This window comes from Fusarium venenatum (assembly GCF_020744135.1).
Source record: "Fusarium venenatum strain MPI-CAGE-CH-0201 chromosome Unknown EDB82scaffold_4, whole genome shotgun sequence".
NCBI lineage: Eukaryota > Fungi > Ascomycota > Sordariomycetes > Hypocreales > Nectriaceae > Fusarium > Fusarium venenatum.
In genome coordinates this window covers 1,509,628-1,532,004 of record NW_027072132.1, presented here as the reverse complement: position 1 = coordinate 1,532,004, position 22,377 = coordinate 1,509,628, and the positions used below count along the sequence as shown (strand labels likewise).

Here is a 22,377-nt window from a genome sequence, read left to right as displayed (position 1 = left end):
CGGTTTTTTCTGTTGATATCCGGCTCGTATTGCGACTTTTGGAGGTTGGCACTGGCGATGCAGTTGCCTTGAGCGACCACAGCGCCTGCCCACTTCATTCACCAGATCTGTGTTTACTGCAGTACACAAACATTATACCTACCTAACCGCTGCCTACCTCGACTTTTTTCACTCGCATTACACGAATAATTCATTTCTCTATGGGTTGAACTCTTCACCTACAACCCAACGACATGAACAAAGGCGACAATACTGGTCGTGGGCTGTTTCCGCTCTCCCAGCTTTCTGAAGAGCAGCCACCTGTCGCTCAAGACGTTAAGAGTGCCCATCTACCAGATGCCTCTCCCCTTAGTGCCAGGGACAGTATTCAAGACAACGGAACAGTACCTACTCCCGAGAAACTACCCGATCAACGCACGCAATTGCGTGCCAGGCCAAACCTTCTTAATGTGAGCCTTAAAGACTTCAAAGAGCTCATGATTCGAGCCCGCCTCGATGACTGGAAATTAAGAGCTCAGGTTGTGCACACTCCTGGCCAAGTCGACATAACGGCCCTTTGGAGTCCACAAATCGCTGGCATCAAATCGGCTCGGCATGGAATGATATCATTTGACGGCTTTGACCGCACTTGGTTTGTTCCGTTCGACTCAGAAATGCCTTTACCTGCAGGCAAGCAAAGTATTGCAGACGACATCGAAAATCGTCGCACAGAGCTTAGCAGGGCGCACTTTCTAAGGAAGGGCCTAGAGGAAGGGTTTCACGATAAATTAAAACGTCTCTTTGAAGATGAGGTCAAGGAGACGTGCCAAAGTCACTGGGACCGAAATTTCGGATCATACATGGCACCCATGCAGTGGGACGAGGTACGGCAGAAGTACGAGCTGATAGATTTGGTCACCATGATAGCTGAAGCTCGATTGAAAGATGGAATAGAGCCACTGCCCGGCTACTATGAAGCCATGATCCTTGAGTTAGGGATCGACGGCAAGATAACCTTCCAGCGCAAGAGTGTGCCGTCCGATATTGACATGAGGGGACTAATCTCGCGCCTTGAAAGCTGGTATCCCCGGAATGACGAGCATAGCACCAACATCATCAAGTACTTCCGTCATAAACTTGACTACGTCTCGGACTACGGTGATGAAACTCAGAAGCGGAAATGTCAACTAATGCTCCGACAGTTGAGTCGTTTCGTCGACACAGGGAAGCCAGAATGCGAGCTGTCTCAGTGGGTGTTCAAGCTATGGTGCAAGCCTGACTACAGTGTACCCGCTGGGAAATCACCAGACAAGGTTGGCACATGGACAAGGCTGAAGGAAAACAAATATCAAGACCTCCTTGCTGGAGTCATCAACAAATACCCGGTTTTCGTTCGAGTGAGTCCAGCCGCTCAGCCTCTGTCTGGCTTCTTACTGACACTGTACCACTAAGCCCTAGAAGATTCGAGTTCGACGATGGTGGTCTGAGTTGAGAGAGCTTGAGAAACAAATTGAAACGAGTCGAGACGAAACTGAATTTTCAGCAGAGCAACTGGCTATGTTGGACAAACTGCTCGCACGCCGCATTGAGGAGCAAGATGCGAAGTCTAAAGAGGCTCTGAGCATGACGAACATGGTAATGATACGAAGCGAGCTACCAAGTGTTACGTTGTCAACATTTTGAAGACGGAACGGGATGGCAGGAGTGATGACTGTATGGCATGAATGATGGAAAAGAGTTGATGTTGATGTCTGAGAATGCACCTATTGGAGTTTAGGTCGACGTGCAGCATGCACACTCAGCATCAAGGACTGTTCTGGGTTACTAATACTACTGAACCTGCACTTTGCTTGTATTTGTGCTATCAATTTATTTAATGCTGTAAAGAGGTTAATGACACTCGATGAATGGATGAGTTCAAATCTTGATTTTCATCTAGTGACAGCAGATCATAGGCAGTCGAGAAAAACAGCAGAAAGAATATCATTATGATGATGATTATAGTATGCTGTAAAATGACTGGTGTTGCTCGAGCGTCCATAACAAGTGTTCAAAACCAACACCTTGTCGCAGTGACGAGGGAGTGCCAAAGTGGGACGAGATTTATGCCTATCATCTTCGCACTCAACTTCAACATCCAACAAACGCAACAACACCATTTGAAAACAACCTCCAATCAACCTTCTGAGCTTCACAATATTCGCTCGGAAATGTGTCTCCCGTGCTTCCCCTGGACGTGGACCAAGTATGAAGACCCGTACGACGACTTGCACAAGGCCCCTGAGCAGTCCGTCTGGGTACATGATGGACAGGGATGGGAGTTACAGAAATTGGTAAGATATAGTGTTTCTTTTTCTCAATTCATCTCGTCTCAGTTACTTGTTTCTTGGGGTCTCTTTCATTCGCAGCCAATCCTGTTATTGCATATCAGGGACTGTCTGCCAGTGACAGCCACGTGGAGAGCGAAAATTGAATCGCATCAAAGGCGTTCAACTAGCATGTTTGAGGTGTAAACACTGAAAACTCGTTCTGTCTGTGTTATTTCTTCGATCAGCGTTTGCGAGATCTTGTGCAGATTGAAGGCGGTATCTCGAAAAGCCTCTCTATTATTTCGAGTCTCTTCCTCTTTTTCCTTTCTTCTTCTTCAGAGAAAAACAGGCATCTCGGGCCTTGAGGTTCTTGAATCACAGGCCTCTTGAGAAAGAGTTCTTGGCTTTGATTGTCAGAATTACACTCTTCAAAGAAGAAGCAGCAATCATGGCTTCGGCAGGCGCGAACCCGCTCAAGTCTCCAAAGACGCCTCGACGACCCAAGACGCCTGAGTCTCGTCAAGTGCACTTTGAACCCGAGACTAAGCCAGCGACTACTTCTACGTTCTCCAGAGACTTTAATTCTGGGCGCATCTCTGGATATACCACTGCCAATTCCCCCAGCGGTGGCTTCAGTGCTGGCGTCAACGGTGTCAGTGCCCCAAAGGCGCCTCCTGCAATCAAAACTACTGTCAGTTCTACGGCCACTGCCTCTACTTCTGCTCCCGAGCAAAAGATAGAGACACAGCCTACAAACTTCCCCGCTCTTGGTTTAGGTGCCAACCAGCTGCAGTGGCATATCAGTGCCAATCCGACTCAGAGCCTCAGTCAACAGCAGCCGGCCACTTTCATGTCGCCCCCGCCTCAGGGTCAACAGCAGCATTTTTTCTCTCCACCTCAATTTTATCCTGCTTCCTACATCAGCGCAGGACCAAACAACATCATCACTTCTCCGACCCCGAATCCTATCACGTATATCGGTATCGGCCCTCAGTCCCCCGCCGTCAATCTCAGCCAAGCCAGCAACATGGGTGACTATCAGAACGCTGCCCCTCCCGTTCACGGGCTGCACTTCCAGCCTCCCGTTCCCGACACCACCTTTGGTCCTATGCAGCACGTCTACGTGCCTCGCCATGACGGTGGCCTTGCCGGTCTTCAAGTCGGTGCCCCTGCTTCTTTTAACTATGTTTCTGCTGCCCCTTTTGCTATTACCCCCTCCTCTTCCTACACCACCGTCGTAGTGCCAAAGACATACTATATCAATGGCTACACTTACTATGCAAGTCTACTTTGCTGGTTTACCTTCTTGTTCTGCCTTTTGCACGGGTTCGCCTGAATCAAGCGCTTCAGTGTTTCTCTCCTGCATCGTCAAGCGGCGTGCCGGGATTTTTCTCTCACTTCATCTTCCAAACTCTCATCGCTTTCACCAACATGTACTGACCAGTTCTACAGCAGCCAGCCTTCGGTACTGTGGCTCCCCAGCCTAGTGCCTATGGAGGCTACGTTGTCCAACAGCAGCAGCAGCCCTACTACGTCCAGCAGCCGGCCATGGGTCAACAGCCAGTTCTTGTCGCTGGCCAGATGCAGCAGCAACAGCCGCAGCAGTTTATGCCTCAGATTCAGAACGTTCAAGGCGTCCCCGCGGTCGGTCTGGCGGGTGGAACTGCTGTGCCCGGCACGGCCCCCGTCTTTGCAGGTAATGTCCCTGGTGGTGGTGGTGGTGGTCCTCAGCATATCCCTGAAGTCATGGGTGTTGGTCGTACCGCGGGCGAGGAGCAGTTCCGTCAGATCAAGTTTGCGCATGCGAACAAGCTGTACGAGCCTCAGGAGTTCAAGCCCGCTGATGATGACCCTTCCCGTTTCTATTATGTCCGTGAAGTTGACGGGAACTGGACTCAGCGCAACCGATTTACCATTGATCACATGGGCGATTCCAAGTGGTATGTGACCGACGAGGGATGGTTCTATGCCGTCCGACTTCCCAACTAGGCGAAGTGTCACGTAAGTATTTTGGCGTCGAGATCTATTACCATGCGCTGACCAGATTCTGCAGGCGAACCACAGTGCACGAAAAGCACAAGAGCAACAGAAGATAACAACACTGCATCACCAACCAGTACACATCCTTGATTTGTAAGAAGCCGCAAACTCAAATACACAGAACATCAATACTAACCTTGTAGTTGGTCCAATGTCGTTTTAAGCAAATGCTCGGCTTACCAAAACACCAATCAATGGTTAACGGTCAATGGCAAATCGGTCAAGGCGGCGAGGATGTGTCTATGGGGTTGGAAGGGGGGAAATACCTACTTGGAACAGCATATGGAGATTGCTTTGCATAATTCCTCTGCAAGGATTCTTTAATTGTGTTAATTGAATCAGTGAATTCATTCGTATGGACGGTATGAAACATGCCTTCACATGTCGTTGATTTCAAGATGTCGTTGGCTTGATATGGTTAAGAAGATATCCAGGTGGGGTTCGCCCGTTGTGTTTCCGTACATCCTCGGTAATTGCATCATCGGTCCAAGGTTATCATATCATTCCTTAACAACAACCACTTGCAAGGTCATTTTCCATTTCAATCCTAATAATCCAAAAGGCGCAACTTACTAAACCAATTAATTGGCCGCTGAAATTCCATTCCAAAGGCAAACTAAGGACTCGGGGCTGCAGTTTTTACAACTTCTACCCAGCGCATTCAGCAATCTACGCAAACATGCTTCTCATCGGTCTTACAGGCTCGATTGCCACAGGCAAATCGACAGTCTCTTCGATGCTGTCTTCACAACCATATAATCTGCCAATCATAGACGCAGACATTCTAGCCCGCAAGGTCGTGGAACCTGGAACCCGTGGGTATCAAGCCATCGTGAAGCACTTTGGACCAACAACACCAGAGCTACTTGTGGAGCCCTCAGACAAAATGCCAGAAAATGGGCCCGACGGCAAAGGCAGACCACTCAACAGGCCAGCTCTAGGACGAAGGGTATTTGGCGATAGCGAGGAAAGGAAGAAGGATCGTTCAGTGCTCAACCATATTGTGCACCCAGCTGTACGGTGGGAAATGTTCAAGTCTGTGGTAGGATACTACTTTCGCGGTCACTGGGCAGTAGTGCTCGATATTCCACTGCTCTTCGAAAGTGGTCTCGACAAACTCTGTGGTGTCGCAGCTGTTGTTGCCGTCCGCGACCCAGCAATCCAGATGCAGCGCCTGCGAGCGCGCGATCCTCATCTCAGCGCAGAAGATGCTGAGAACAGAGTGCGCAGCCAGACCGATGTGCGAGAGAAGGCTCAACGGTGCGAGGAGCGGGGGGAGGACAAGGGGATCGTGCTTTGGAACGATGGGTCTCGAGAGGACTTGCAGGCGCAACTGGACAAGGCGATCAAGGGGTTGAAGAAGGAGACTCCGGACTGGTGGACGTGGTTGTTGCTTGGATGCCCACCTCTGGCTGTTGCGGTTGCGACGTGGAGGTTTTGGCAGAATCTTATTATCAATGAGAGATGGGAGGAGAAGAAATTGCAGGCTAAATTGTAGGGTCCTTTATTGGCATCTAACAAAACCTCGAGTGCAGAAATATATATAATCAAAGAAATGCCTTGGTTTTGCTACGGTAATTGGAGAGGTGTGATAGATTTGATGTAATAAGCTCTCGATGTTGAGCGACCACAAGGAGTAAAGAGCATCATTGCAGGCACATAAGGGAGCCGCAAAACTGTTTCGTTTGGGAAGACTTCTTCCGGGATTGAGTTGGGAATCGGTGCTTTTACTATCAGGAGGCTGTTGAGAGTGTTGCAAAGTCAGGCGCTGCGACCTTTAACCATGAATATAGCTAGTCTGCAGTTAAAAAATAACCTAGAAGTCAGCCTAGGCAAGTATATAATGGCTACCTCGCTCGGCTTCATAGTAATGTCTTAGGCAATCAAATGTTTCACTTTGCTAGTGCTCAGATAAATTGTAGAAATTGCATATGCGTATTTTGTTTATGTGCAGGTTATGCTCAAGAACGCTAATCGCCTTGCTTTTGTTCGCTAGTAGAAAACTTGAAATATTACATCATATATACATTCCATCAGCTCGTGCGTTACACTGGGTATCCATAATCCTATCAACCATTATTCATCGCATGCGCTTAAAAGAAGCTGTGGAGCACTCGCTTAGGGGCGTCAGCCCAGACGAAAGGCTCCTTGGGCTCCTCCTCCTCGAGGAAGACTGCTCCAGTGCTGAGATCCATCTCAGAAGGTCGAACATACATCTGCCACTTGCGGGTGCAGACTTTGTAGCCGACGTAGAGAAGAGTGACGGAGAAGAAAGCCAAGTAAGAGCTGAAGAAGCCCTCGGCGGTAGGGGAGCCTCCAGAGGCAGGGAAAAGAGCAGTGTAGAAAGAGGCGATAAGAGCGAGAATGTTGAGTCCGAGTCCGAGGTAAGAACCAGCGACGCCGAAAGGGGTCTTGTAAGGGATGAGGCCGAGGTTGACACCCTGTGCCTTCATACCAGCGCGCATGCGGATGTGAGCAAGGCAGATAGAACCCCAGACGAAGAGGAAACCGAGACCAGTAAGGGCCAGGAGCCAGCCAAAGATCTCCATACCCTGAGGAGCGGCACCGATGTAGGCAAGGAGACCGAAGGCGATCTGGAGGGCAACACAGTAGAGAGGGCGACCCTTGGAGTCGATGTACTTGAAGAAGTTAGGGGCCATGTTGCGCTCAGCCATAGCCTGGATGGTTCGGGTGGAACCAAAAGTGCAGGAGTTGGCGACAGAGAGGACAGCAACGGTGATGACAGCGTTCATGATGCTAGGGAGGACCTTGATACCAGCATCCTGGATAGCAAGAACGAAGGGAGAAGCCTTGGTGTTGGCACCGCTGGCACCCATGAGACGCGGGTCGTTGGCGGGGAGGATGAGACCGACGATGAACAGGTTAAGGATGTAGAAAATGGCAATTCGCCAGAAGACCTGCTTGCTAGCCATGGGGATGGATCGGCGGGGGTCGGCAGACTCGGCGGCAGCAAGACCAACCATCTCAGTACCACCGAAAGAGAAAGCAGCGACGACAAAGACAGCGCAGAAACCCTTGAAGCTAGTGAAAGCACCAGGATCTTGCCAGTACTTGACACCGATGTAGCCCTGGTCACCAACACCACCACAGTTGATGACAATACCAAGGATGATGAAACCAACACAGGCGCAGATCTTGATGATGGAGAGAACAAACTCGACCTCACCATATCCTCTGACACCGAAGAACTGGACGCCAATGAGAGTGACAAGGAAGACAGAGACCCAGACAGCCATGTTGATATCTTCTCTCCAGAATCTAATGGTGATAGAGGCGGCGATCAGTTCGAAGGGGAGCACAGTCAACCAAGCCAAAGCGTATTGCCAACCCATGGCGAAACCCCAAGAAGGATCGACGAAGCGGCAGATGTAAGTGAAGAAGGCACCGTTGACGGGGTAGAGGACAGCCATCTCAGCTAGGGCCAAGCATGTGCAGAGAAGCATGATACCGATGATGAGATAACCGATGAGGAGAGCAGCGGGGCCACCCTTCTGAAGGGCACCACCTGAACCGACGAAGAGACCAGCACCGATAGCGCCACCTAGATACAAGTTAGCAATATGTTATAGGTATGAGGAGATGAAGTGAAGCCATACCGATGGCAATCATTTGCATGTGTCGGTTCTTGAGATCTCGCTGGAGACCACCGTTCTTGACCTCGCCGGTCTCGACATCGTGGTTCTCGGTGACATCGAGAACGGCCTCCTTGCCGTAGTCAGCTTGGGGAGGAGTAGAAGCCATGTCTACTATTCGTGAGTGGTAGTGAGTGAAAAGTAGTGTGGTGTAAGAGAGAGATGAGATGAGAGGAAGTTGAGAGTGATGAAAGCTCTTGGTTCTTCAATTTCAACAACGAGGGAGAATGCTTCGGTATTTGTACTCGATTTCCTGACAACTGCACAATATACCGACAACATGGATGGAGCTGTTGCAACGGTCTAGATTTGGTGGCGCTGGGGTCAGCACGATGGGAGCTACCGACTAGAGTTGGGGTTGCAGATAGACATGGGGACAGGCGAAGGGTGTTGGTTTAGCGTGCCGGGTCGAGCTTAGAGTTAATGGTGTGCAGAACGGGGAGTCTAACCTATCCTGCTTCCCCCCAAAGAGTTTATCTTGAGACTAAACAGAAGATTGACGAAGCTATTGGTTAGCTTACTCCAAGCTGCCGTATCATGGTGGGTACAGATTTTTTTTTTCATGGCTACAGTAGCTGCGTAGCACGACGGTAGTTTGCCCCCCTTATCTCATTCCCGTCTTGGTTTCTGGCCTTTCTCTCGGCGAGGGCGAGAGGCTTCACAGCCGATAATCTTGTCGTTGATGACCGGCCCGGTCACGTCTAGATCTCGAAACTTGGAAAAGGCTCGTGCTGTTTCAATAAACGGGCGAGTGCGCGCTTAAATCGCCTGACGTTCGATAAATTGTGTTGATACCATTATCTTGACTGACTCGTTATGTGTCAGCGTCAGCATTGGTACGGGCGAGTTGTTTCTTCTGTCTACGAGAATAAGGTTATTCAGAATGCTACCCAAATGTGTCAGATTCTTATTACTGTGCTGCATTCCTTGGAGACAAGCTGCACTTACCCATGCCCCAAGTACCATTCAGCTTTATCTTGTACGCTGTTGGACTAAACGCGCCCCAGACGCGGAGTGATGACGCTTGTATGGGTAGGTATGATCGTTTGGCCTTAATACCTTGTCTGCAATCAACACGACTCCTGTGTTACGGCCCCGCAGCCAGATTGAGCTACTTTGGGAAGGTCGTTATCATGGAACTTGTCCGTATTCAGGCGCCACTTATGGAAGTCATCAAATTATGATTCCCAGTGTTTCCTATCATATTACACAGCAAATGCTGTCATTGCGGACCGAGTGTTTGGGTCGAGGTCAAGGTCCTGGTGCAACTCCAGCCTTGCCCAGACTCTAAGATCTGCAGTCAAGATCCCGTCTAGCGTGGTGCAGAACTTGGCAATGCGATGCCCTGGATGCCAATAGATCGCCAAGGACCTCCAACTGCTTGACAGCTCAAACAGAGAGGCGCTCTTTTGGAGTGGCCTTTGAACTCCCAGCTCCCTTTAGCCGCTCCCCCACATGCTCCAAGACCACCCTCACGCGGCCGCCTTCACTTAAACAAGGATTGTGTGCCAGCCCTAGTTCTCGGGCTAGAAAGCCAAAAGCTTCCAGACTCCCAACTCTTGGTTGCCCATTGGCTCTAGGTAATTGCATGCACCGGTGGTATCGATGGATATGGAACCATGCCCTTTCTAGGCCAACTAGTGAATTTGGAGGTATCTTCCCCTCACCCGCCGACTTCGCAGCTGTTTGACCGCCAACTGAGGAAAAGCGTTATCTTTTTGCCAGGCTTTTTTTTTTTTTTTCTTCTCGGCGTTCCCTTGACTAGGGGGGACTCCAATAATGATATCGATTGTGGCTTAAAATCTCCTCACGATATGTTTCCCCTCACGAAAAAGATGCATCTCCAGTGTAGAATAAGAATGAGGCTCAAGAAACTCGTTACGTTATATCTTCTTGGCTTTCTGGGGAAAATGGAGTCGATGCCGTGATAGCCACGAGGCCTCCCCAGACCCGTGTTGAAAATCTGGGGATGCTCCGGACTCTCGAGTCTAGACACTCAACGTGAGGATTCCATTACGAAATCGTTTCCGTTGCATCTTGATTACATTTCTGGGGTAAAGCAAAAGGAGTTTTGCACGTAATCTCACTCTCCCTGGTTCGTTCGGAGAGATCCATTCCTGTATTGACTCCAATTATTAGCCTCTACCAGCTAACTCGATCAGGAAGGTATTGACACATCTTGTGCGGAGAAAGCGCTCAATATTTCCACTGCGGAACCGTCAGCCCGTTCTAGACCTCGTTTTTTGCCCACGCTGGATCCGTTAGTGGTTTAACAGGAAAGTCCTACGTGAAACCATCACATAAACAGTTGCTGTCCTCAACTTCTGCTTTGTTTATGATCACTGATCGAGGACTAGTTTAATCAGTGGCGTTCCTGGCAATTATATTAACACCCCAGAAAACGAGTCGTGCCATGTTAGCTGACGTGTTATGCCGGCTCTTGCCATCCAGCTATCCCAACCACAGGTATGGCATGATTGGAACATCGATATTGTATGTTGGTCTCATTCTTTTTCTGCTTAGTTACTGGATGCCCTTTCCTGAGACATTGTTATGGCAGCAAATTGCAATCCGTTTATTTTCGGTGTTGCCAACCATTCAACGTTCCCCCGCTCGTATCGTGATAGCCACACAGCGTCCTCGTTGACAGCCTCCAATGCCTCCCGAACTTGGACGTTCCGCTCCAAAACCTCCGCAAGTAAATCGAGAATGTCATCAAACATTTCCTCATCCACTTGAACATACGACACGAGAGCTGTCAATAGTTCGACCGCGCCCTCCCATAATCGTGCTGGTGACGCAAATTTCCCCAGACTACCTGAAGACGATGTGACCATTCGCGTTAGAGGCTTGCCGCTTAAACCGTCGCCATCTTTCAGGGGCATCAACACTCGGCTATCATCGCTTTCTCTTCCCCGCGTAATGTCAGCTTCCCCATGGGGCCTGGCCCATCTCGGTGAGGCGGAAGCTTGATGTTTAATTTTGCGACACCAATCGCGAAGCCAGTCAGCCCAGTCGGTCTTGAACCGAGAGCTAAGAAAGTCCCCCGCAGCAGCGCAAATTCCAGCAAGAGCGTGGCACGCTTCAACCGCGATATAAGCTTCCGGGTCATGCAGCCTGTCGATCACAACAGGCCAGATCGAATTAACGAGTGGCAAAAATGCTTCTTCATCGGGTGCCAAAGCAGTGGAGACATTTGTTAAAAGCTCAAGCAGTGATCTTCGCAGCGTTGGTGTTGGCGATGTAAGGTAATGCTGTGTGAGGTTTGCCACTCTCAGCAAAAGCTGGTACGTCTGCGTATTTGGTGGTTTCTCTGGTTCTTGAGGAGGCTCTGCCGCCTCCTCATCCTTGCCCTCTCCTTCATTCTCATCCTCTTTCCATGGAATCTTTGGGTGTTCTTTCACATTATCCATTTCCGTTTTTTCAAACTCTACCCGCTGCTTTCTTCTATCCAATACATCCATAAGATCGGAAAGACCTGGTGCTTTCTTGTATTGTTTTCTGTGGTCTGGCCTCGAATTTGTCTGATGCTTAAGCAATAACATATCTGAAAGAACACCTTGATTCACGACCTCTTTGAGCACAATGAAAAGGTTCTCTACAAACAGAGGATATCCGTGGTAGTTGTCCAGTGCCCCAAAAATTGAGTCGACGACGTCGTCTAGGTAGGGCACCAGCCGAGGACCTGCCAGTCGGATCATCATGGTCAGAACATTGATCGACGCAGGTGATATGTCTAAGCTGTTGAGTCTCAAGGAGACTGAGTTGACCATATAATCGACATTCTGGATGATAAGTTCCGACACGTTGGCATATCCACAGGAGGTGGCCAGACTGTTCAACGTAACAATAGCATGCTTTTGAAGCTGCGGATTCTTGGATCCTAGGAATGTTGCAACCGGAAAGAGGACATCGATCAGTTCGGGACGAAACGACTCTCCAGACCTCTGTGCCGTATAAGCGATTGCTTCTAAAGCCAAGGCTTCCGAGCGCCAGTCAACCGACTCTGTATCGGTATGTCGATCAAGAATCTGCACTGAATTGGTGTAAAGCTCATTAAATATGGCGTCGATATCCATGGACATATCTTCTACTGACGACAGGTTGAGAAATATGTCTTCTTCGGCAGATGATTTGTGGCTCGCTTTCACAATCTGAAAGCAGAGCCAAAACGCAGCAACCTGGCCAACATGATTGTCGGAATCTTGAACTTGTTCCAACATATTGCCCGCAAACATTGCTTGTTGCGACGATGTGCCGAGAAATGCAACGAGTGACGATAACTCGTCTCGGAGCTTCTTTTGAGATTCAGCGGGGAGTAGGACAGGTTGGTATTGTGTATCTTCAGAACCTGCTGATGCCTCTCCCTGATCTATCAGCCGTACATCTATGTTCTCATTCGTCACCGGGAGCTTTGTTGCTTGTGTTAGGGCTATGACACTATCCCGGAGCATCATCGACATCGATTCGTCAAGTATTGATGATTGTATGTGCAACTCTTTTAGTAGCTCGAGTCCCTTTATAACATTTCGTATTGCGTCTATCTTTGCATCCTCATCTGCAGACTGCATCAAGCGCGAAAGACTGGACATCCAGTTGTATGTTGTTGTCTTGACGATTTCGCCAAGTTCCGGATAGATGCTGATGAGATCCCGTAGACTGGTCTGCGTAAGAGATATCTTGTTACCAGCTTCTCCAAGCACCATAGCTGTCTCGACGAGTATGTTTGCACAGTTGGACAGTGTCTTGTGGCATTCATCGAGGAGAGTCACACAGAGTTTGTTGAGGGCGTTCCTGACCTCGACTGAATCGTGAGACCGCAATTTCATCATTGTAGCAAGCGCTTTCTTGATTTGTATGGTGCTTGCATTGAGCCAGGCCGGAGACAAAATCTTGTTATCGTGGACTTCATCTTCATTTTCGGATTCAGTCTTGGCTAGTATTGACCGTGTCCGAAGATCAGCCATTACACTGGTCAGCACAAGGCCTACTGTCTCTAGGCATTTGGCGAGAACGGTGGCTTTGTGTCGGTTAGGAGATGATACGACTTTTGCTAGTGAAGATATCGTGCCGGGTAGGAAGCTAGCCAATGCGGCCAACTCTTTCACAGTATGATACACAGCTTGCAAGGCCCGTAATGCTTCCTGCTGAATCTGGGGGGTGACACCATCAGCCACTCCATTTAACACGACTGTTACCCCGTGTCCAAGAGCTGGTATCGATTCAGTTTCTGAAAGCCCTGAGGCTGCTTTGGTCGCCAAGCCAGCTGTATTAAAGAGGGCCGTCAAACCACGAAAAGCTTCCAATACAGTCTCCTCAGCGATAGGGCGCTTCAGCTTAGATTCTGGTGTTCCATCAATGATGAAGGTGAGAAGACTCAGAAGCTGTCGGACGAGTTCCGCAGAAATCTTTGCTTTCCAGCCATGCGTGATGAGGATCGTGAGTGTCTTGATACAGTTTTCTATCAAGGGCATGGGGTACTGGTCCATCTGACGGAAAACATGGTGGAGAGGAAAGAAGACATATTCGGAGAACTTCTCATCCAACATTAAAGGATTTCGTCTGATTTGTTCGTCGAGAATTTCATGAAGGAGCCTCGTCTGCTCGTTCAGTTCTCGAGATGAAGCTGGTGCATCATCCTGGCGTATCGCCAATTGGCTTATCTTGACGCAGCATGGTTTGAGCTACCATTGTCAGTTAGGATTCATTATTGAATAGCACTATACTGCCTTACTTTTTGAAAGAACTCGTTCCTCTCTTGGCTGCTGACTGTAGACTCCATGGTTGACGAAGCGAAGCGCTTCCAGCTTCCTATTCATGCATATTCTCCACAGCTTCAGTAAAGCTGAACCAAAGAGTTAGCGAACACGAACGCGAGTACGCAAGTGAAGGATAGCAAATATGAGGGTTTTGAATCGGGATAGAGGTGGGTGGAAAGGAGAAGGATGAAGATGACTGACCGATTAATTGCCCCAACACTGGGGAAGGGATTCAATGGAAGCTTGTTTCTGGTTTGTCAGTTGATTTATTAGGAAGACAAATTTAGAGTGTGGAGGGGTCAAAGAGCTTTCTGGCTCCATTACACGGTGTTTAGTCTGGAAAACACTGTCCCCAATGTACCTCCACAGCAGGGGACAGTTGCAGCTGTATATAAACGGAAGACTCGACAGAATTTTGCATTATATATTAACCATGTTTGAATTAGAGCTCTTACCTATATTAATCATTCTTTACTGTCTTTCTCACAGTATTTTTCAATTAATTTCCAACTCTGAATACATAATTCAACAGTATCAAACTCCCCTTGATGTCATTCTCCACATCAGCTAGCCCATGCTGCTTTTTGCACAGTGCTCTGAGTCTGGACATCGAATGAAGCAGGGTGCATCATTCCACAATCGCTGTTTTGGAAGCAAACATTGACTGAGATCGTAATTGTTTCCTTACCGTAACGACCTGGATTCCATCCTTTGCCAAGCCCAGATCAGTACTATCAAAGCGAAGCTTGGCTGAGAAACAACCCTATATTCGAGAGTACCCCTCCATCACTTCAGGCATAAATAGGGAGTCCTCCGACACCAGTTTCCCACCTCTCAACTCTATAAAACTACACAATGGCGCCTTCCGGTCCTTTTCCCGTTACTGTTCATCCCTTTGAATCCGAGTGCCGAGGCTCAGCTGCCTACGAAGTTGGCTTGTCTTCTGCTCAAAATGCCATCGTCTTCATCGGTGGGCTGACTGATGGCCCGCATACTATCCCCTACACTCGGCTCCTGGCCCAACGTTTGGAACAAGCAAAAGATCTGGGTTACTCTGTCTTCGAATTCCGCATGAGAAGTTCTTTTTCAGGATTTGGTACTTCGAACCTATCCAACGACGTGGAAGACATCTCTGCATTGGTCAAGTATCTTCGAGGCATCGGAAAGAAAAAGATTGTCCTCTTTGGCTCATCCACTGGCTGCCAGGTAACAAAACATGACATCTTACCAATATTTTTCATATTAGTATTCTGACAAGTGACAGGACTGTATTGAGTATGCCGACTACCCAAAGCATAACAACGAGCCGGTGGATGGTTTCATCCTGCAAGGCCCAGTGTCGGATCGCGAGACACTAGACTTGATCATGCCTGACCCTCAGCCAAGTCTTGATCTCGCTGCCAAGATGATTTCTGAGGGCAAGGGCGGTGATTGTATGCCTTTTGACATGATCCCAGCTGTTTTGGGGGCACCGATCTCAGCTTATCGATTCCAATCTCTGGCCAGCAAAGGGTATGTTGAATGGTCTTCCAACCATATAGAAAGACCATGGACTAATAACTTGACAGTGGTGACGATGACTATTTCTCGTCAGACCTCGATGATGAAACCCTGGAGAAGAACTGGTTGCGATTCAAGAAACCAGTGCTGGTCCTACACTCTGCTGAGGATGAATTTGTTCCCGCACGGATCGATCAAGCTGCGAGTAACAAAAAGTACAAGGAACTGAACTCATCCGCCGTCAGCGACCTATCGGGACTGATTCCTGGCGCAAGCCATACCGTTGAGCAGCCCGAATCGCAGGAGTGGCTTTCTAAGACAGTCATTGAATTTTTGAAGACAGTTTAAATAAGATGATACGTTTCCAGGTAGTACAAAAGGCGGACAGCAGATATCTTGGACAATCGGGAGCAGCTTGATTATGAATACATGTGTATGTAGGAGCCATAGTCTAAGGAGCATAAAGTGACCTACTAATTTCGTCTCTTATGCTCCCAGCGATCAATTTTTCTGATACCCTGGGGTTCATCTGAAGATAGAAAAGTTATTAGTGATTCATCGAGTGATCTCTAAGTGAGGGTACAGGGTAAGGTCAGATTCAACAATGAAATCGGCAACTCAATCTAAACTCCGTTCACTATATCCAGCAAGAACCCCACTGAACAGGTTGCTTACCTTCGCCTACTTGCCCAATGCCCAAGCAGACCAAGCCTAGACCGTATGTTAGTCCAGCTAGTCCAGGCAACTCATGCACGTAGCATGGGTCCATGTTCGCGTCGGGTCGGTTCCTGAGGATACCGATGTAGGATTTGCAGCAAAATTCTGGGGCAGCTTACCAACCATCAATGACCCTGCTAATTCGACCAGATTCTGCTTGTCATACTTATGGCGGTAGGCAGGTAGGTAGGTACCCAGGTATCTCTTGCTTGATCCCGTGGAAGTCGGCAAGATCAAAGACTCTTTTTGCAATCGTTTCTTTTCCTTTTCTTCTTTTCCTTCAACGTTTGCTCCCCCAGAAGCGACCGACCGGATTCAGATTTGGAACTGTTTCTTTCCATTCTGAGACTGTCTTGGTACTGACCTAACCATTGCGCCGCCTCCGGTTCACGGCACCAGCTCGCACTGACGTCGACTCGCGCGAGCTTCCGAAGCTTCCAAAAATCTTATTCTACCATCGTCATCAAGACGCGCTGCCGCCTTGGTCATATTACGAATCATCCACCACGTCCCTCTAGCATGAGGTGACGATTGCGCAAAACAATTCCGACACCTCGAACTCCTTGAGTAACAACTACTGCAACAATGGCTTTCTTCAACGAGCAGCAGCAGCAGCAGCAGGTTCTCTTTGAGACGGGCTCGTTCACAGGCTTTCGCCCTCTGCGAGAGCTTGGTGCAAACTATTTTACTCTTAGCCCGTTCAAACAACCTCTTTGCGGAAACCCAGAAGGATGGGGTCCTATGAGCCCGCATCGCTACGATTTCACACCTTGCTTTATCGATGTCTGGATTGCTTCTGTGTCTGTGTTTGGTCTTTTGTTCGGATCGCTTGCTGTTTGGTGGTTGCTCGCCAAGAAGCCGAAGCAGGAGGGGCAGACCAAGAACGCGCATTTCTACATTAAACAGGTTGATACTATTGCCAAATTCACATTGTCGTGTAGTTCAATTCAGCTGACCCATCGTCTTAGTCCCTTCTCGCAATTATCATCCTCGACGTCATTGCCCAGTTCATTGTACAGATTATTTACATGCCTCATGTCTGGTACGGCGACTTCCGAGTGCTGACAACTTTCCTGACTATCCTGTCCCTCTTCGTCATCTTCTCTGTGCAATGGGTCGAACACTCGCGCATTCGATACCCTAGCGGCATCGCTCTTTTCTACTGGCTCTTCCTCTTAATATCTTACGGCGTCAAGCTACGATCTCTTATTTCCCAGCAAATCTACGAGTCCAACCTACCATACTTCATCATCTACTGCGTCGGTGTTGGGCTGTCTCTCGTCGAATTCCTTGTCGAGTGGCTATGGCCCAGAAGCACTGGCCCTAGTGGATATGAAGCCATTCAAGAGGAGGAAGAATGCCCTGTGGAATATGCCAACGCCTTCTCCCAACTTGCATTCTCTTGGATGACACCAATGATGCGATATGGTTACAAGGTATATTTGACCGAGGAAGACCTCTGGGCTCTTGCCAAGGACGACAAGACAAAAACCACTGGGGCTCGTTTCGATGAGGCCTGGAGGTACGAATTAGAACACCACAAGAAGCCGTCGCTGTGGAGAGTTTTGTTCAAGGCGTATGGCGGACCCTACTGTGTCGCTGCAATCTTCAAGTTCTTCAACGATATTGCTCAATACATTCAGCCTCAGCTGCTCCGCTTGCTTATCTCGTTCGTGGATTCGCACGGCAAGGGCAAAACCCCGCAGCCCATCATTAAGGGTGCTGCTATCGCGCTGGCCATGTTCGCTTGTGCAGTTTTGCAAACAACCATGGTGCACCAGTATTTCCAGCTCGCTTTTGTGACTGGCATGCGTATCAAGGGTGGTCTCTCCTCAGCCATCTACCGCAAATCTCTCCGACTGTCGAGCGAGGGCAGAGCCTCAAAGTCCACTGGCGATATCGTCAACTACATGGCTGTCGATGGCCAACGTTTGCAGGATCTTACCCAATTCGCACAGCAACTCTGGTCTGCGCCATTCCAGATCATCATTTGCATGGTATCTTTGTACAACCTGGTTGGTTGGTCTATGATGGCGGGTATTGTTGTCATGATTATAATGATGCCAATCCAAGGCTTTGTAGCTCGCATCATGAAGAACATGCAAAAGGAACAGATGAAGAACAAGGACTCCAGGAGCCGTCTGATCAACGAGATTATCAATAACATGAAGAGCATCAAGCTTTATGCCTGGGGATCTGCTTTCATGAACAAGCTTAACTTTGTCCGAAATGAAAAGGAACTCAAGAATTTGCGAAAGATTGGCGCTACACAAGCTTTTGCCAACTTCACTTGGACTACGGCACCTTTCTTCGTGTCCTGCTCAACCTTTACCGTCTTCGTTTTGACCCAGGACAAGCCCCTCACCACTGAGATCGTCTTCCCTGCGCTGGCCTTGTTCAACCTCCTGACCTTCCCACTTGCCATCCTCCCCATGGTTATTACATCCATTGTCGAAGCCTCCGTTGCTATTGGACGACTGACAAGCTTCCTCACCGCCGAGGAGCTTCAGCCCAACGCAATCACAATCAAGCCTGCCCCTGAGCAACTTGGCGAAGAGAGTGTTATCATCCGTGATGGTACATTTTCATGGAACCGCCACGAGAACAAGCCCACACTCACTGATATTGAATACACTGCTTACAAGGGCGAGCTTTCTTGTGTTGTCGGTCGTGTTGGTTCTGGCAAGTCCTCTATTCTGCAAAGTATTCTTGGTGATCTCTGGAAGGTAAAGGGCAATGTTGAGGTGCGAGGAACTGTCGCATATGCATCTCAGCAAACCTGGATTCTCAACGCCACTGTCAAGGAGAACATCATCTTTGGTTACAAATATGATGCCGAGTTCTACGAGAAGACCGTCCATGCATGCGCTTTGATGGATGACTTTGCGCAGCTTCCAGATGGAGATGAGACCGTTGTTGGCGAAAGAGGTATCTCCCTGAGTGGTGGTCAGAAGGCGCGTGTCTCCCTAGCTCGTGCCGTCTATGCCCGCGCCGATATTTACCTTCTTGACGACGTTCTCTCTGCTGTTGATTCTCATGTTGGCCGTCATATCATTGACAACGTCCTGGGAACTCGTGGTCTGCTTGCCTCGAAGACTCGTATTCTTGCCACCAATGCCATCGCTGTTCTTCGTCAGGCTAGCTACGTAAGCCTGCTCAAGGATGGCCAGATTATCGAGCGAGGAACATATAAAGAGCTGGTTGCTCAGAAGGGTCTTGTCGCCGAGCTTCTCAAGACTGCCGGACAAGAATCTGGCAATGCTAGCAGTGAGCCCAGCTCCAGCGCCTCAAGCAGCAAAGCCGCTACAATCATCGAACCAGACGTTGGCCAGGCTAAGGAAGAGCTTGAAGAAGCTCAGGAACAAGTTCCAGAGATGGCTCCTATCAAGACTGGTGCTAGTGCTAAGCCTCGCTCGAGCAGCATGGCAACTCTTCGTCGTGCTAGTACTGCTAGCTTCAGTGGCCCTCGAGGCAAGCTCACAGACGAGGAGATCGCAGGTTCCAAGACTAAGCAGAGCAAGGAGCACCTGGAGCAAGGCAAGGTAAAGTGGTCTGTCTATGGCGAATACGCCAAGATGAGCAATATCTATGCTGTCGCTCTTTACTTATTTATGCTACTCGCTTCGCAAACTGCCAGCATTGGTGGTTCGGTCTGGCTCAAGGAGTGGTCTGAACGAAACCAAAAGTCCAACTCAAACGATCACGTCGGCAAGTACATCGGCATCTACTTCGCATTCGGCATCGGAGCCTCCGCTCTCACTGTTATTCAAACCCTGATTCTCTGGATTTTCTGCTCCATCGAGGCGTCTCGAAAGCTTCACGAGCGCATGGCCCATGCCATCTTCCGCTCTCCCATGTCCTTCTTTGATACAACACCAGCTGGACGAATCCTTAACCGATTCTCTAGTGACATCTACCGTGTTGATGAGGTCCTGGCTAGGACCTTCAACATGCTTTTTGTCAACGCTGCTCGATCAGGCTTCACTCTGATTGTCATCTCGGTAGCGACACCAGCTTTCGTCGCCTTGATCATCCCTCTCGCCCTGACTTACTACTTTATCCAGAGATACTACCTAAGGACATCCCGTGAGCTCAAGCGACTTGACAGTGTGAGCCGCAGCCCCATCTATGCACACTTCCAGGAATCGCTTGGCGGCATCTCAACCATTCGGGCATACCGACAGCAACAGCGATTTGAGCTGGAGAACGAATGGCGTGTTGATGCTAACCTCCGTGCTTACTTCCCTTCCATCAGTGCCAATCGCTGGCTCGCCGTCCGCCTCGAGTTTATCGGCGCTATCGTCATTCTAGCTGCTGCTGGGTTTTCCATCATTGCTGTCACTGGCAGCAGGCCCCTCAGTTCCGGCATTGTCGGTCTTGCCATGTCATATGCTCTGCAGATTACAACCTCACTCAACTGGATCGTCCGCCAAACTGTAGAGGTCGAGACTAACATCGTATCGGTGGAGCGTGTCCTTGAATATGCAGCCCTACCCAGCGAGGCACCCGAAATTATTACCAAGAACCGACCCCCTGTCTCTTGGCCTGTCAAGGGCGAGGTTGATTTTGTCAACTATAGCACACGTTATCGCGAGGGCCTGGACTTAGTGCTCAAGAATATTAGCCTCGACATCAAGTCGCACGAGAAGATCGGCGTTGTTGGTCGCACTGGGGCGGGCAAGTCATCTCTCACACTCGCCTTGTTCCGTCTCATCGAACCAGCAACTGGCCACATTGGTATTGATAATGTCGATACGTCTGCCATCGGTTTGCTCGATCTGCGCCGAAGACTGGCCATCATTCCCCAGGACGCAGCACTCTTCGAAGGTAGTGTCCGGGATAACCTCGACCCTGGACACGTTCATGACGACACTGAGCTTTGGAGTGTACTGGGTAAGTAAATCGCAGCACTATAGCCCTATTGTGACCACACCTATTCCAACACACGCTTCATTTGTAATTGCATGCTGTGTAACATTTGCTGACATATAGCCCTATAGAGCACGCGCGACTGAAGGACCACGTTTCAAGCATGGATGGTGGGCTGGAGGCCAAGATTAACGAAGGAGGTAAGTCAATTCACGGCACTACGCTTTCTGTCGGCATTTCTTGACCGGCCTACGATCTCCCTCACCGGTCACCCGAGCATCTGGCTCTGCGTTCCCTGGCTTCATCAGATGTGGTGTGCACAGGCATCTGGCCCTTGTCTTCGATGATGAACAGTCTCTTTTCTGCAAAAATCTGGAAGACAAGAGATGTGATTTAACGCACGCCTCGCATGAAGATGAAGTCCCGTGGTCGGTTCTCTTGGCCAGCTACCTGGCTGTTGGACCGTCGACCATACCTGTAAGCTTCACATGTTCAACGGCTAACGTTTGTCCTTACAGGCTCCAACCTTTCTCAAGGTCAAAGACAACTGGTATCGCTCGCTCGCGCAATGCTGACCCCGTCTAACATCCTTGTTCTGGACGAGGCCACTGCTGCCGTCGACGTTGAGACGGACGCAATGCTGCAGAGCACCCTTCGATCACCCCTGTTCGCAAACCGCACCATCATCACTGTAGCGCATCGTCTCAATACCATCCTCGACAGCGACCGTGTGGTGGTGCTCGATAAGGGTGAAGTGGTCGAGTTTGATAGTCCAGCTGAGCTTTTCAAAAAGCAAGGTGTTTTCTACGGACTCATGAAACAGGCTGGCTTGGAACTAGAATAAGCAGTCATGTATTGGGTTTCGGACTTGTCATTATAATGGAGATTGTATATAAACACCTTGCACGAGTGGTTAATATGCTATGAATAAAAGAGATGGGATCATGGTATGCTTTGTTCCAGCGAGACAGTCCAGCTTCCATTAATTTCATTGAACTATTGAGAGACACAGGATATATCGCAGGAACGTACCAGAGTAAGTAGCCGGCCTCTTGACTGCATGCGCGCTCCTTGAAATTTGCCTCGCGAAAAAAAGTAATTGTAAGATTGTCCGGCGAGCCACTCGAAAGAGAAGAGAAGCCTACAACACTGACGGTGGATGGCTAAGCAGAACGGCCGTGCGCAGCAGCACATGCTGATTATCCCCGGCGACAAGGGGGTTACGAGGTGGTGAGGTGGCAGGGATTGATACCCCTGGTTGACACCCACGGACGAATCTGAAAAGACTCTAATAAATGACAAGGAGGACTTGACACGTTACATACTGGGGTAACCACAATAGTACATACCATGTACACACACCGGTATGGTCGGATGTATTCCGCAAAGGCCGGACAGTGCGCAACACGGCGGATCTTAAGGCAAGGCTGGATTGAAAGCCGCCGAGAGAAGTTCTCTCTCTCTTTAGACCTTGAGATATCTATCCGTAACTGCTGATGGTATGCTATACAGAAACATCAGCCATCGGAACTTTCATTGCTGTAATGCTGG

The 22,377-nt window shown here is 49.2% G+C and overlaps 7 protein-coding genes across 7 annotated transcripts; 5 read left to right on the top strand and 2 right to left on the bottom strand.

The window, feature by feature from the left end:
• Positions 1 to 233: 233 nt before the first annotated feature.
• Positions 234 to 1,662, top strand: EDB82DRAFT_529054 (uncharacterized protein; the record flags this gene model as incomplete). The annotated part of the gene is made up of 2 exons (XM_025737326.2): positions 234 to 1,376; positions 1,438 to 1,662. 2 exons carry the CDS (start codon positions 234 to 236, stop codon positions 1,660 to 1,662), a joined length of 1,368 nt encoding a protein of 455 aa, XP_025592198.2.
• Positions 1,663 to 2,736: 1,074 nt separating this feature from the next.
• EDB82DRAFT_529053 (uncharacterized protein) lies at positions 2,737 to 4,277 on the top strand (the record flags this gene model as incomplete). The annotated part of the gene is made up of 2 exons (XM_065609199.1): positions 2,737 to 3,528; positions 3,741 to 4,277. 2 exons carry the CDS (start codon positions 2,737 to 2,739, stop codon positions 4,275 to 4,277), a joined length of 1,329 nt encoding a protein of 442 aa, XP_065463235.1.
• Positions 4,278 to 4,779: 502 nt separating this feature from the next.
• Positions 4,780 to 6,212, top strand: EDB82DRAFT_294619 (dephospho-CoA kinase-domain-containing protein). The gene has a single exon (XM_025737324.2). It carries the CDS (start codon positions 5,008 to 5,010, stop codon positions 5,824 to 5,826), a length of 819 nt encoding a protein of 272 aa, XP_025592196.1. The 5' UTR covers positions 4,780 to 5,007; the 3' UTR covers positions 5,827 to 6,212.
• A 32-nt stretch (positions 6,213 to 6,244) lies between these two features.
• EDB82DRAFT_294611 (amino acid permease/ SLC12A domain-containing protein) lies at positions 6,245 to 8,443 on the bottom strand. The gene is made up of 2 exons (XM_025737323.2): positions 7,946 to 8,443; positions 6,245 to 7,890 (listed from the first exon to the last, which is right to left on the bottom strand). Exons 1-2 carry the CDS (start codon positions 8,088 to 8,090, stop codon positions 6,422 to 6,424), a joined length of 1,614 nt encoding a protein of 537 aa, XP_025592195.1. The 5' UTR covers positions 8,091 to 8,443; the 3' UTR covers positions 6,245 to 6,421.
• A 1,642-nt stretch (positions 8,444 to 10,085) lies between these two features.
• On the bottom strand, positions 10,086 to 13,953 carry EDB82DRAFT_294601 (armadillo-type protein). Its single transcript, XM_025737322.2, has 2 exons — positions 13,716 to 13,953; positions 10,086 to 13,665 (listed from the first exon to the last, which is right to left on the bottom strand). The coding sequence occupies exons 1-2, from the start codon at positions 13,761 to 13,763 to the stop codon at positions 10,501 to 10,503; spliced, it is 3,213 nt and encodes a 1,070-aa protein (XP_025592194.1). The 5' UTR covers positions 13,764 to 13,953; the 3' UTR covers positions 10,086 to 10,500.
• Positions 13,954 to 14,453: 500 nt separating this feature from the next.
• On the top strand, positions 14,454 to 15,869 carry EDB82DRAFT_294442 (uncharacterized protein). Its single transcript, XM_025737321.2, has 4 exons — positions 14,454 to 14,946; positions 15,005 to 15,252; positions 15,309 to 15,673; positions 15,739 to 15,869. Exons 1-3 carry the CDS (start codon positions 14,596 to 14,598, stop codon positions 15,586 to 15,588), a joined length of 879 nt encoding a protein of 292 aa, XP_025592193.1. The 5' UTR covers positions 14,454 to 14,595; the 3' UTR covers positions 15,589 to 15,673; positions 15,739 to 15,869.
• Positions 15,870 to 16,434: 565 nt separating this feature from the next.
• EDB82DRAFT_294444 (P-loop containing nucleoside triphosphate hydrolase protein) lies at positions 16,435 to 21,746 on the top strand. The gene is made up of 4 exons (XM_025737319.2): positions 16,435 to 16,863; positions 16,926 to 20,850; positions 20,958 to 21,026; positions 21,345 to 21,746. Exons 1-4 carry the CDS (start codon positions 16,543 to 16,545, stop codon positions 21,668 to 21,670), a joined length of 4,641 nt encoding a protein of 1,546 aa, XP_025592192.1. The 5' UTR covers positions 16,435 to 16,542; the 3' UTR covers positions 21,671 to 21,746.
• Positions 21,747 to 22,377: the final 631 nt, after the last annotated feature.

Excerpts from the sequence above, each read along its gene's own strand:
- EDB82DRAFT_294619 (XM_025737324.2), top strand. The coding sequence starts at position 5,008 with ATGCTTCTCATCGGTCTTACAGGCTCGATTGCCACAGGCAAATCGACA.
- EDB82DRAFT_294611 (XM_025737323.2), bottom strand. The coding sequence starts at position 8,090 with ATGGCTTCTACTCCTCCCCAAGCTGACTACGGCAAGGAGGCCGTTCTC. Across the intron at positions 7,891-7,945 it reads CATGCAAATGATTGCCATCG|GTGGCGCTATCGGTGCTGGT; the intron begins GTATGGCTTCAC and ends ACTTGTATCTAG.
- EDB82DRAFT_294601 (XM_025737322.2), bottom strand. The coding sequence starts at position 13,763 with ATGGAGTCTACAGTCAGCAGCCAAGAGAGGAACGAGTTCTTTCAAAAA. Across the intron at positions 13,666-13,715 it reads GGAACGAGTTCTTTCAAAAA|CTCAAACCATGCTGCGTCAA; the intron begins GTAAGGCAGTAT and ends TGACAATGGTAG.
- EDB82DRAFT_294442 (XM_025737321.2), top strand. The coding sequence starts at position 14,596 with ATGGCGCCTTCCGGTCCTTTTCCCGTTACTGTTCATCCCTTTGAATCC. Across the intron at positions 14,947-15,004 it reads GCTCATCCACTGGCTGCCAG|GACTGTATTGAGTATGCCGA; the intron begins GTAACAAAACAT and ends GACAAGTGACAG. Across the intron at positions 15,253-15,308 it reads CAATCTCTGGCCAGCAAAGG|TGGTGACGATGACTATTTCT; the intron begins GTATGTTGAATG and ends ATAACTTGACAG.
- EDB82DRAFT_294444 (XM_025737319.2), top strand. The coding sequence starts at position 16,543 with ATGGCTTTCTTCAACGAGCAGCAGCAGCAGCAGCAGGTTCTCTTTGAG. Across the intron at positions 16,864-16,925 it reads CGCATTTCTACATTAAACAG|TCCCTTCTCGCAATTATCAT; the intron begins GTTGATACTATT and ends CCATCGTCTTAG. Across the intron at positions 21,027-21,344 it reads GGCCAAGATTAACGAAGGAG|GCTCCAACCTTTCTCAAGGT; the intron begins GTAAGTCAATTC and ends TTGTCCTTACAG.